This window comes from Cibotium barometz, chromosome 38 (genome assembly GCF_041138505.1).
Source record: "Cibotium barometz isolate CiBa-2024 chromosome 38, ASM4113850v1, whole genome shotgun sequence".
In the NCBI taxonomy this organism is placed as follows: Eukaryota; Viridiplantae; Streptophyta; class Polypodiopsida; order Cyatheales; family Cibotiaceae; genus Cibotium; species Cibotium barometz.
Genome location: NC_141083.1, coordinates 30,020,547 through 30,034,309, shown reverse-complemented (window position 1 = coordinate 30,034,309; position 13,763 = coordinate 30,020,547). Strand labels below are relative to the sequence as shown.

The 13,763-nt window shown below is 42.0% G+C and overlaps 2 protein-coding genes across 4 annotated transcripts; both read right to left on the bottom strand.

Annotated features, from left to right (window-relative positions):
• Positions 1-1,613: 1,613 nt before the first annotated feature.
• Positions 1,614-6,063, bottom strand: LOC147616582 (uncharacterized). Its single transcript, XM_086777174.1, has 2 exons — positions 5,574-6,063; positions 1,614-2,117 (listed from the first exon to the last, which is right to left on the bottom strand). The coding sequence occupies exons 1-2, from the start codon at positions 5,850-5,852 to the stop codon at positions 1,614-1,616; spliced, it is 783 nt and encodes a 260-aa protein (XP_086633300.1). The 5' UTR covers positions 5,853-6,063.
• A 5,469-nt stretch (positions 6,064-11,532) lies between these two features.
• Positions 11,533-13,751, bottom strand: LOC147616581 (uncharacterized). Of its 3 annotated transcripts, none has more exons than XM_086777643.1 (3): positions 13,464-13,751; positions 12,313-12,964; positions 11,533-11,852 (listed from the first exon to the last, which is right to left on the bottom strand). In XM_086777643.1, exons 2-3 carry the CDS (start codon positions 12,862-12,864, stop codon positions 11,760-11,762), a joined length of 645 nt encoding a protein of 214 aa, XP_086633769.1. In that variant the 5' UTR covers positions 12,865-12,964; positions 13,464-13,751; the 3' UTR covers positions 11,533-11,759. The 3 variants fall into 3 exon arrangements, with proteins under 3 accessions (XP_086633769.1, XP_086633770.1, XP_086633768.1); XM_086777644.1 differs by having other exon boundaries at positions 13,472-13,751; XM_086777642.1 differs by lacking the exon at positions 13,464-13,751 and having other exon boundaries at positions 12,313-13,399.
• Positions 13,752-13,763: the final 12 nt, after the last annotated feature.

Sequence of the window (13,763 nt, the reverse complement as noted above, 5' to 3'; positions counted from 1 at the left end):
ACCACCAACGTGTTCAACACAACCAAAACCCTCAGGGCTAGCTCCAATTCTTTCAATTTGAAGGCATGATGGCGATTTTGTGATTTTTCTCAGAAAAAAAACATTAGTAAATCGGCGCCTCCCGCGGCTACATCCATCTCGACGGTTTGAGCTTCTGATATGCCACGCCTAGGTGCCAGGGTGTTGGTAAGAGGGTGTGTGAAGGTTGTAGCCAACGAAGCTGTGTGGAGGGAGAGATCTAAGCTCCACCGAGTGTGGGTACTACATAAAGTGAAAAATGGTTTATAAGGTGATTAGAACCTAATTAGTAATTAAGGTGATTAGGCTTAAAACAACAGCTAAATTCTACGCTAAGCTATGATTCCAACTTGAATTTGCAAGAACTGATGGGCTATGGTGGATCAAATGCAAGAATCATCATGGTTAGGTAAGCAATTAACAAGTGATTAAAATAAGATTAGTGTAAGATTAAGCTAATAGCATAATGTAGGCTTGGATTCACAATAACCAATGAATTCTCATTAGGCCAATGCCTCAATTTATAGATTTTACATCCATAAGGGGCCAAGCACCCACTCGCCCACTGATTTCTCCCTGATTTGTGCCACCTCCTCTACATCTGCTGGGGGGTACCTTTTCCCTGATTTGCTCCATTTGACCCTAGAATCTCTCCACAGTCCTATATTCACTCATGCTACCCTTGATTCTCTCATCCAGGAGATTCTTCTCACCTTTTCATTGCTACCTACTCAATTACAGACTCCCTTTTACAATCTCTAGCCGCTTAGAGCTAGTTCCCACACACCCTATTCACTTGTCTATTTCAACAATTGGGAACTCCTCTATTTATGTAAGCAGGACATTGTAATACGTGTGTGTGCGCCTGGCAAAGCATGTGTGGGCAACCAATGTAGTATTCATGTGTGTTTGAATTTGGGGGTTAGAATCCTAAATCTTGTATATATTGTAGTACACATTTTGAAGTATGTAATGGATATATATATTTATATATTTACCTAGATGAATCCATGAACATGCCCAAATTCACCTTTTAGAAACGTTGTCGTGACGTGGGCGGTGTAGCTGGGAAAGCGCAAGGCTTCTGGCTGTGAGAGTAGCTTCCAAAATTCCAAGCATTAAATGTCTTCTCAGCTTCTCATGGAACAAGTATAGCATGGTATTAACTCAATCTCTTGACTCAGGCATACATTCAATGGGATTGTCTCCACAACTCATACAAGACACACCATCTTCGACTCTGATGATACAAGGCTTATGGCAAGAGAACTCATGATCATCTTCATATATCATTATCAAAGCTTCATCATAATGGAAGGTCTTCACATAACATATGCTATATGTTTGTACAAAATGATTGACATGCATCAACACTCACGAGACAAAGCAAATAAACTCACAAGACATCATCAAATCCAAAGGTATACATATCTTCAGCATATGCATGCCAACAGTAGCCCATAGCATAGCTTCAGCACCAACAGTTGCCTTCATTTAGAAGCTTGGAAACCATGTTGATATTGGAGAGGGTCCGGTTCAACTCAATAATCACCTTCATAGCATAATAGGGGGCGAGGTGCAACTTTACATGAGATTCAGATCACCACCCCTTTCAACTGGAATGTCACCCATGTTGCAATGCATGGGACAGCTGCACCCCAAGATGTACTTGCTGGTACAGATGGTGATTCAGAAAGCCAGAACGTACCGCCTTCTGTCTGCTCAACCTGCTCCTTATTGTAAAAGACACTACAGTGTCCATCTGTAGAGTCGCTTAAACCTTTTCTTGAAAGTCCGAAGCGCCCATAACCTTTGAATCCATGGTAAGTACAAACAAGCTTTGTGCTTTTCCGTCTCCGTGCACTAGCCCATGCGTCGATCATATCACCAACTACTCCATGCTCTCTTGACCTTCCCAATAGAAATCGCCCAACAGTAGTTTCCTTCTCTATGTTAAATCCACCACAGTAAAGCACAGGAAGGCTTGGAGGTAATGAGGCTATATGCTGCCAAGTAAGCAAAGCTCCTCGCCTGCGGGCCCGAGCACTTGCCTTATCCAGATGAGTGTTCACAATTTGGAAAGCAAAGCCGGGGGGCTCCTACAGTTCTTTTGCTACCAGCTTTGTAGGCGTTCTCTCCTCTACCAGACGACCATCTTCCTCTTTTTGCAGCAGCTGCTGCGCTTCTGTTTTTGTAGAATTCCCCTGGCCAAGCCTCTTTTTCCACGAGGCGGTTCCCTGTGTATACCTGCAGCTGCCCGCTCTTCCCAGCGTTCCCGAAGCCCCCCCTTTTACCCACACTCTTGGCTACACACCACTCTTGGCTATACACCACAGCAACACCTCGGCGGCGGCTCTCTGCAATCCAGTTGCCGACCAGCTTCCAGAAGCATGGGTTGGCAGCCCCTCCACGCTCCACGCCTACTTTTCCTTTTTGGCCATTAAATATTATATATATTTTTTATTTTGCCTAAGATGGCCACCCTCATCTTTTCACACCAAATGCCCAATAACTTCCTTGGCTACATCAAATATTACTCCCCAGGTTTCTATACACCTCTTTCTCAAGGTAACACCGGCCCTCTCAGTGTTTAATGCCCATGCCTCCATATACTGACTCACGAGTGCCCATTGTATTTGGACGCGCCCACAAATTCAGACGACTGAGCAGCTGACATCTTCACCAGCATCTGACCTCTCACCCGACAGGCTTGTAACAAGTTCAAGATAAAAGCCATCTACCTTGTACACCTGGCAACGCCCTCAAAAGCAAAACCCTCCACACACCATACATCCCGTATGTACACAGACACTTAATCCCATGCATCTGGATTTGCATTTAACGGCCTCACATGCATGGTTTCACACCATAGACGTGCTGTGGCACGACATCCACCCCCTCTAAACCTGCACATCCTCTGGTATGTGCCACACAGGTCCTGAAATTCAGTGTCCACGCATTATTTGCACACCAACATTGGTATATGTACAAGCCTCAGCAATCACATCTGAATGGTTCTGCTTTCCCACCTGGATCAAATACCAATCGCTTTTGGCATATGTGCCATATCCTTTGCTCATATGAAGCCCTATCCTCATTTAGATTCCCTGCATATGTATGATTACCCTCATCATTCAAAGTGGGATGCTCTTCAAAATGATTTGCTTCAAAAATTTCCTCAGGCCATGTTTGAAGCCTTTGCACTACATATTGTATGGCCACACCAAGTAACAACTGCATTAACAGCATAGAATACACACTTGGTAACATCCCATCCAAATCTACTGTGCCCGGATCCAGCTCACCCACTGATAAACATTCATTCTTCTCATCCAAAGACGAAAAAGCATCAACACATACAAAGTCCAGCAAGGCATCATCGAGAATAGCCTCCAGATCTGAATCAATCTTATCACAATCATTTGGCTTACATAACACCTGCACATCCTCACTTGCAACCAATAGTTGACTAGCATCAAGCATAGAAGAGTCCAAAGCTAATGGGGATCTATTATATACCATGAAATTATCCAATGCATCATCTAGGATAGCATCCAATCCAGGATCAATCGCATTGAAGCCATTATGATCTTGCAATCCCACATGTTGATTATCATGAACATTCATACCCCCATAGCTATATCCATTTGGTTGCTCATATGCAGCCTCTTGAGGCTCTGTGACCACACTTTGCATATCTTGCATGTTATCTCCCAGTATTTCTTGATACATGTCTGCAGATGGGCTTAGAACTATGGGTCCCTCACCCAAGTACCCTTGAATCTGTATATCATTGAACCCTGCATGATCCAAAAAGACAGATTCAATTTCCCTCTCCAAATCATTATCATAAACAGGCTTCCAAGCTCGAGATTGTTGCTCACAAATGTGGTTGCAAGGTAACCCTGACACTGATGACATAGCATCACCCTGTTTATTGTTGGAACACCCTGTTAGCATTCCAGAATAACCCAAATCCAAAGAACCTTGGCAACCAGCCTCGGAAGCAACATCACTGTTGGAATCACCCATATCACTCACCCCCTCTAAATCAATCACACATACTTGTGGCCCGTCTGCATATTCATGTACATCATCCTGCTTATAAGCATCATAACCAGATAAGAATGCAGTAATGATAGCATCTTCTTCTTGTCTTAGATCTTCAAACTCTGCAATCATGCTTTCAGCAAGAAGCATTGGTTCCTGCTCTTTTTCACACATATGATACGACACCTGAGGAATACCCTTCGAAACACCTGTCCTGAAGCTCTCTGAATCAAGTGTCTCCTCAAGCATAGGCATACATACATCATGTGGTATGATCATAGGACCCTGTATGTCTGCACCCTCAAACAAGGAAGACAGATTATACTTGCAGAGTTCACCCATTGCATCTTTATGAGGCTGTAGCAAAGCATCCCTTTTTGCACTGTGAAGGCCTTGTTGCTCACTAATGGCTTTTTGTAGTCCCAATTTAGCATAAACAGCCTCCACAATCTCTGTATCAGCCTTGAATAGCAATTGATTGTCCTCCATAAGACATGCATCAACAACTGCTTCTAAATTGGCTCGGATTGTTGCTGGAACACTATCACAGCTCACATTATACCTGGAACTCGCATAAATAAGTGCATCTGCAAAATCACTCCATCGTTTGGAGTGATACTCTGCTAGTTCCTGCACTTCATCTTTTAAATCAGGACTTACAAGGTATGCAAAAGATGCAATCATCATATTTTCAGGAACCCCTTGATTCTTCATCTCTGTCTCATAACACCTTAGATAGCTTTCTGGATCGTAACCATCAAATATATTGACCCTGTCATACACCAATTGCACTGCAATTTCCACTGCTTCCTGAATTTGCTTTTCTTTTTCAATCTTCCTGAACCGCTCTTCAAGCTCTTTCATCTCTGCATACAAATACTCTTTTTTGCTAGCCATCTCCACGTACTCTCACCCCAGCGGTTTCACGTCGGGTTCACCAAAGCTGTCGTGACGTGGGCGGTGTAGCTGGGAAAGCGCAAGGCTTCTGGCTGTGAGAGTAGCTTCCAAAATTCCAAGCATTAAATGTCTTCTCAGCTTCTCATGGAACAAGTATAGCATGGTATTAACTCAATCTCTTGACTCAGGCATACATTCAATGGGATTGTCTCCACAACTCATACAAGACACACCATCTTCGACTCTGATGATACAAGGCTTATGGCAAGAGAACTCATGATCATCTTCATATATCATTATCAAAGCTTCATCATAATGGAAGGTCTTCACATAACATATGCTATATGTTTGTACAAAATGATTGACATGCATCAACACTCACGAGACAAAGCAAATAAACTCACAAGACATCATCAAATCCAAAGGTATACATATCTTCAGCATATGCATGCCAACAGTAGCCCATAGCATAGCTTCAGCACCAACAGTTGCCTTCATTTAGAAGCTTGGAAACCATGTTGATATTGGAGAGGGTCCGGTTCAACTCAATAATCACCTTCATAGCATAATAGGGGGCGAGGTGCAACTTTACATGAGATTCAGATCACCACCCCTTTCAACTGGAATGTCACCCATGTTGCAATGCATGGGACAGCTGCACCCCAAGATGTACTTGCTGGTACAGATGGTGATTCAGAAAGCCAGAACGTACCGCCTTCTGTCTGCTCAACCTGCTCCTTATTGTAAAAGACACTACAGTGTTCATCTGTAGAGTCGCTTAAACCTTTTCTTGAAAGTCCGAAGCGCCCATAACCTTTGAATCCATGGTAAGTACAAACAAGCTTTGTGCTTTTCCGTCTCCGTGCACTAGCCCATGCGTCGATCATATCACCAACTACTCCATGCTCTCTTGACCTTCCCAATAGAAATCGCCCAACAGTAGTTTCCTTCTCTATGTTAAATCCACCACAGTAAAGCACAGGAAGGCTTGGAGGTAATGAGGCTATATGCTGCCAAGTAAGCAAAGCTCCTCGCCTGCGGGCCCGAGCACTTGCCTTATCCAGATGAGTGTTCACAATTTGGAAAGCAAAGCCGGGGGGCTCCTACAGTTCTTTTGCTACCAGCTTTGTAGGCGTTCTCTCCTCTACCAGACGACCATCTTCCTCTTTTTGCAGCAGCTGCTGCGCTTCTGTTTTTGTAGAATTCCCCTGGCCAAGCCTCTTTTTCCACGAGGCGGTTCCCTGTGTATACCTGCAGCTGCCCGCTCTTCCCAGCGTTCCCGAAGCCCCCCCTTTTACCCACACTCTTGGCTACACACCACTCTTGGCTATACACCACAGCAACACCTCGGCGGCGGCTCTCTGCAATCCAGTTGCCGACCAGCTTCCAGAAGCATGGGTTGGCAGCCCCTCCACGCTCCACGCCTACTTTTCCTTTTTGGCCATTAAATATTATATATATATATTATTTTGCCTAAGATGGCCACCCTCATCTTTTCACACCAAATGCCCAATAACTTCCTTGGCTACATCAAATATTACTCCCCAGGTTTCTATACACCTCTTTCTCAAGGTAACACCGGCCCTCTCAGTGTTTAATGCCCATGCCTCCATATACTGACTCACGAGTGCCCATTGTATTTGGACGCGCCCACAAATTCAGACGACTGAGCAGCTGACATCTTCACCAGCATCTGACCTCTCACCCGACAGGCTTGTAACAAGTTCAAGATAAAAGCCATCTACCCTGTACACCTGGCAACGCCCTCAAAAGCAAAACCCTCCACACACCATACATCCCGTATGTACACAGACACTTAATCCCATGCATCTGGATTTGCATTTAACGGCCTCACATGCATGGTTTCACACCATAGACGTGCTGTGGCACGACAACGTGCATGTTATATACTCATGGTAGTCAACCCACAAGACTATATAACTATCAAGTCCATTATGCATATCCCCACTAATGTCATCAATGCCCAATAGTGGGTGTAGAACTTTGTATCAAGATATGCTCTCACACACGCACTCCACACACACACACACACACGCACACATGAGAGCATATGCTCTCACACACGCACTCCACACACACACACACACACACACACACACACACACATGAGAGCATATATTCAAACAAAGCTCTTCGTTACTGAGTTTCTATCAAACCTCCGGAGATGCAGGGCAAACTCAGCCCATAAAGAAGCCTAGCACTAAGGAAAGTAGCAAATAGAAAGAATTAGCATAGCAAATAAGTAGTTGATAGGGCAAATGCACAGCTAAAGATAGAAGGAATTAGCACAATATCAACTGGCCGCAACTCAGACGAAAACTTCACAATGTGAAATCTGCATGTCTGCTAATATGGTTGAATTATATACCTAGTTGAATCCAGGAACATGCCCAAATTCACCTTTTAGGAACATGCATGTTATATACTCATGGTAGTCAACCCACAAGACTATATAACTATCAACTCCATTATGCATAGTATGGACTAGATACGACATCCCCACTAACGTCATCAGTGCCCAATAGAACTCTGTATCAATATATGCTCTCATTTACGCACTCCACACACACACACACACACACACACACACACACATAACAGCATATATTCACACAAAGTCCTTCGTATTGAGTTGGATAATGAAATTCAACCTTAGAAGTTGGATAACTCTCTCTCTCTCTCTTACATATCTCACACCACACACAACACACAAGTCTTTACATAGCTTGAAAGCTCTCATGCTCATCCTTTCATTGCCACTTTAGAGTTTTTCTATAGAAAGCTCAGTGAGATACCTATCGAGATGCCCGTAAGACCCAGTGAGAAGACATGAGGTCCGGAGGAAAAGCTCATTAAGGTCCCTACCAAGTTGCCTGTAAGAAAAAGGAACAAATAAAAACCAAAATGAAAATATTAAAAGCATAAGAAAATGATGTAATGATTTCTAAAACGCAGTTACTTGTTAGATGTTGTAATTTCAGGACCCAAGGGAGGAATCACTTTACGGACTTCCAGAGATAAAGCTCCACCGACACAGATGGTAGCACACTTGAGTGCCTATGGATGAGATTCTTCATCAACATATACTTGTGGATTCTTCATCGAATTGATGGAAATCATCGTCCCACCATCTCCTTGATCTTCCATCAGTTTTATGTGGTTCTACATGATTATATTGTATGACTTGAAATGGCTTGCATTGTATCTTCTAGCAACCACTTATTCACAAAGTCATGATATACTTGGTATTGATAGGAGATAGTACACCCCCAACTAAACAAAGGGGAAGAGAGGTGTTGACAGGTATGAATACCCCCTAGCATTTTGGCATTAACTTAGGTGTGAACACCTCCTAGTATTACTAGCATTAGCTTAGGCTAATAAGTTGAGATTTGATCATTAAAAGATGTCATATTAAGAAATGGTTACAAGAGGGCTAGTGGGGAGTTATGATCTTGTGGAGGTTATGGGAGCCCAATAGTCACTTGGGTATCCCAAGAGTCACATAGTTGGATGGCTATATAAAGCCCCTCTTATATACAAATTGGACACACAATTTGTGATACATAAATATGGAATACACTATGTTGTTATATTTGTATGTTTATCTTTTATCTTTTATCTTTTATTTTGTTCTTGATCCATGTCTCCTACTCCATGCTCATGTGTACATGTCAACTCCATGGCTATGTGTGTAGGAGCATGTGATTTTTCCCATGTTAACAAGGCTATGCCAAAAACTTGACATGCTCAAGAACTCACAGAGGCCCAACAATGCCATTCTGAACTCAGCAAGGAGTTAATTGAAACACATGCACAATGGGCTTGAACACAAGCACAATAGGTGAGTTTTTTTTTCATTTTTGAAAAAATAGAGAGAGAGAGAGAGAGAGAGAGAGAGAGAGAGAGAGCTGTGTACGAGCTGTGCTAGGTCTAAGTTCTTTTTTTCTATCTGTAAATAGAGAGAGATAGAGAGGTCAAGGAGAGAGAGAGAGAGAGAGAGAGAGAGAGAGAGAAGTTTGCATTTTTTCATCATCATCTTCATAAACGCTGGGAGAGAGAGGTTCATGTTTTTTCTTCGATTGTTCACTTTACATTCGAGTTTGGAAGCACTAAGATGGACCTTTAAGGTCTACACCGACAAGCACTGAATTGCCATTCAATAAGATGGTGTTTCTTTTCCAATTGGTTAGTACGATGAAATGAGATTTTTATGTAATAATAATTTTCTACTCAAGATTATATCAAACATTTAGCCAATAGATATAGCCTTTCTTTATTACTATAAAGTAAGACTATATCGTGTAACCAATGGGTGGCCTAAAACGTGCACTTTTTCAAAAGCTCTTTACTTCTATTCTTGCATTCGTTGTGGATAGAACCAAGAATGCTCCTATCACTATATCTCATTTTTCTTAACTTCATTTTACCACCAATGATAAACATAGGATAAAAGTCCAATGTGCTTCAAGTGGTCCATTTGATGCTTCCACCACTCTACATTGCATTAATCTTGATCCTCATTCACAATATAATTCTATTTGTTATTCTTAAAGCTCTAAAATAAGCAAAGGAGTACATGATTTTATAGCTCTCAAGGAACTCCATCCCACAAGATATGTACATCCTTGTGTCATCCATGTGTCCATAAATGTTCACACTCTATGTGCCACCTTGTGCTTTTCATGTGTTGCCTTTTTGACCAATGACTTCACCTTTTACAATTGACCATACAAGTCAACCTTTGTCCTAGGAGCCTTAGTCTTTCTATTTCGTTTCTAATGTGCATGTTCTCCCCATTGCTCTACACTTATTGCACTCTCACACTTCTATTTCAATAGAGAAGACATAGGAAAGAAAACAAAGCAACCAAAGTATGAAAGAAAGTGGGACAAGTGTTAAGAAACAAAGAACAAAAGAAAGCAAGGAAGGAGAGGAGAAGAAACACTAAAGAAAGAAAAGTCAAGAATTTCACAATAAGAATGAAATGAATGCACAAGGGATGGGAGACCCCAAAAAAAAAAGAGACACCAACCAAGGCAAGAAGAGACTCGCAAGGATACAAGACAGACCATATAGAAAAAAGGTTAGAGTCCCAACAAAAGAAACAAGACCGTCACAACATCAATTTAGCACGCTTTCTCAATTTCTTCAAACCCTTGTTTGGGAGAGACAACCCTCTTTCAACATAATGAATACCTGATGCACATTTGCTATTCAAGCTTTAATGGAGGTCATTTGGAAATTTCACAGCAAGGCATGAAAGACTTGGCTAACAATGGTCATTGCAAACGATGGTCATTGCAAACGATCATTGCCAGTGGGTTTCTTTTGCAATTAGACTCCTCGGCCAAATTGAAGGAATTTATGATCCTCATTAATGATCAACCAACAAAACATCACCACATCCATGAAGGCAATGAATGTAGGCATGCCGCCTTGGCAAGGTTGAAAAGCAACATCAATGTGGTAACAACAACATACCTTGATGCAAGTGTCAAATGAGCTTCACAAATGTTGCTAAGCTGACTCTCAAGTGACCCAAGGAGTGGGCATGAGATGATGGGATTGGGACCCAAGAGCGCCAACTACACAGATGGACACACAAGGGGAAAGGCTACTTGAAATGTATAGAAACCACTACCCACATCACTCCATGTCACCAAGCTTGCCCTCCTGCTTTGACTCATACCAAAATCTTCCATGTATATGCATGCTTACACATCCAATCACACTACACTTAAACATCAACATGGTCTTAGCATTAAAAAGGGTACAAAATGAAGTTGAGAGGAGATAGCACATCACAACACCATTATTAGCAACTTCACTTCATATCACATAGGTATGATGCACATATTTTCAAACCATTGTTAACACACTTAATAATGTAAACAAGCATACACTTATGCTTTCACTCAATAATGTAAACAACCATTGTTAACACACTTAATAATGTAAGCAAGCATACACTTATGCTTTCACTCACATACCAAGATCATATCACATATCCACGAGTTCATACTTCCTCACTCCAACACCTTACTCAAATATTAGATAAGAGTTGTTTCAAATAAGTGAGGGAACTTAACAACTTAACGAGGCTATTAGTGCACCATACGAGGTGCCACTTTCATGACATGTGTTGAAATGATAGTTAATATAATTGTTCTTAGCAAGTCTACTAATAATTTTCCAAATGAAACAAAAACAAGCTAACATCCTCCCTCTAATGCATGCATACATTCACAATATACATGTAATACTCATGCTATGACTACACTAGTTACTTATTTGAATTACATCTAATAACAAGCATTAAAGATAAGAGATATAAAATAACCCTCTCATGATCATAAGTGTATAAGTGATGATTAAGCATGTAATGCTCTTCAAAGATTATATCAAAGGAGGTAAGAGTCCTGCAAACTTGAGAGGGAGTCCTCTCTCACACACACACACACACGCACGCACGCACGCACGAGCATTAGTGAGAATGACTTTACATTAAAAACAAAGATTTATCAAACAATATGAAGACGATCATTCAAATGTCAACATCTCATCCTTGCTTCTAGTTTTAAAAGATTCACATGTAAAAATTGGACAAGGAATTTTTAACAATTTGGTGGATTGATTTACTTCCAAATGACTTCTAGAAAAGAAAAAAAAAAAGAAAAAGAAAAAGATAGCATAAGTTGGCGGGAAAAGATGAACCCCACGTTTTCCTTGCTTTCAGGAAAGCCGTTGGGGGCATGCCTTCTCCCGAAAAATTAATCACTTATAGTGACTTGACCTACGTTACACTGTTTGCTTGCCATTCCCCTCTCTTGTGGCTGAACAACAATTTGGCAGTTCACAGAGACCTGCATCAAAGTATAAATCATTTTTATACCCAAAAAAAGGGACAATAATAATTTTAAAAAATCACCTCATGAACCTGCTAATCCCAGCAACAAGCACCTAAGCATGCTTATATCAAACATTTCAGCAATTCCAAAAAGGCTTAATATCGGATTTGAACCCAAAATTGTAGCTCTCACCAAACTTAATGCATAATAATAAGAAGCATTTGATAAAAAGCCCAAAAAAATGCATCTTCTTATATATCTCTGAGCAACCAAAAGAACCCCAAATTTTCATCTTTAAGCAAGCACAAATGCATTTAAAAAAAATTAATAGTAAGAAGCATTCTAAAAAACCCAAAATTTTCATTAAAAAACCCAAAATTTTCATCATTTCAGCAAGCCTAAAATGCATATGCAAGAGCTAAGATGTGTTGAAAGCACAGCACAAAACATGACTAAATGTGAAGCAAGATCCAACCTTGACTTTGGGTGAATTGATGCCAAGCACCTTGACACGGGCCTCCACAGGTCCATTGATGTTCAGGGCCACTCTGTCTCGCAAGGTAGCATCATCGAGGAGGTCTAGGGAGGATGATTGGAGGACATTGAGGCGGTTGACGACCACCACAGCTGTGAGGGCCGTGTGGCTATGGGCAGGCTGGTTGAAGGCAGGGACATTGGCCACACCAAGGAGGGCATTCTTGTAGACACAGTTGAGCTCTGTGGGGCTGTAGTCAATGGCCACCTTGTTGGGGTTGCTTGCAGAGAAGATGAGGGTAATGTTCATGGAAAGGTAGACAGCAGAATTGGAGAGGCCTTGCTTGTCCACTTGGAAGCTCTGTATGCTCACCGACTGTAGGTCGAACTCTGGCTTTGCGGGCTTCATGACCAGGATGAAGAAGAGGGCAATGCCAAGGGCAACCACTATAAGAAGGAGAAGAGATAGAGAGAGACAGCAGCAGCAACTGCATAGACCATGTGCTGGGGATTCATCATGGTATGCAGGCACCTCTACTCTCCCATAGGCCATCTTTGCTCTCCCCAATTTGTTGCTTGCTTTTCTGCTCCCTTCCCTTACTAGGTGCTTTCCCTCCTCTGATGATTTCAAAAAATGCCCTCTTCTACGCTTTCTGACATATACATCATCAAATGACCTCAAAGATGCACTCTTTTAAGCCCTTACATAACCCACTGACATCAAATTTCTCTCTCTCTCTCTCTCTCTCTCTCTCTCCAAACACCCAACCATCAAATGTGACTTTCCCTTTGCCCTACCCTCACCACCATGCAAATTTCTGCTCAAGACCTACCAACATGTAGATTCTTATCTGCTTTTCTAGGAAACCCATCAACATGATTACTTCTCAGCATGAAGTGTTCCGAGGACCCATCTTGAATCTTCCTCTCTTGTTTCAAAGATCCATCATAAATACACTATTGCTTTGCTTTAAAAGGCCAGTTGATCCAGATGGCTGTATACCCTTTTCTTTCAAAGAACCAACAGCATAGAAGCAATCTCTCTCTCTCTCTCTCTCTCTCTCTCTCTCTCTCTCTCTCTGTGAAGACGTAACTTGAGAACAAATATGACACTCAAACTGAAGATGCTAAAGTCTGAGGGCGTGGGCGTACCTGCTTACCTTGACTCTGTGTGAGGTTCACAGCTCACAAATGCTGCACTTCTCTGCGATGCTTAAAAGTCGAAAAGTACTTGGATGCTCCTGCTGCTCACAAACGGACTTGTTTAATCCTCGCCAGGGGGGGGAGAGAGGGACATAAAAGCCCCACAGCCCCATGCGGCGAAAATGGGCATCCCCAATCCCTCGATTTCTTGTCAGTCGAGGCGCACACTTTATTGGTAGTCTCAGTGGCCAAGTACACCCACAAAGAAAGGTTTTCTAAAGTTTCTTGTAAGGAGGCAAAAATCTCTTT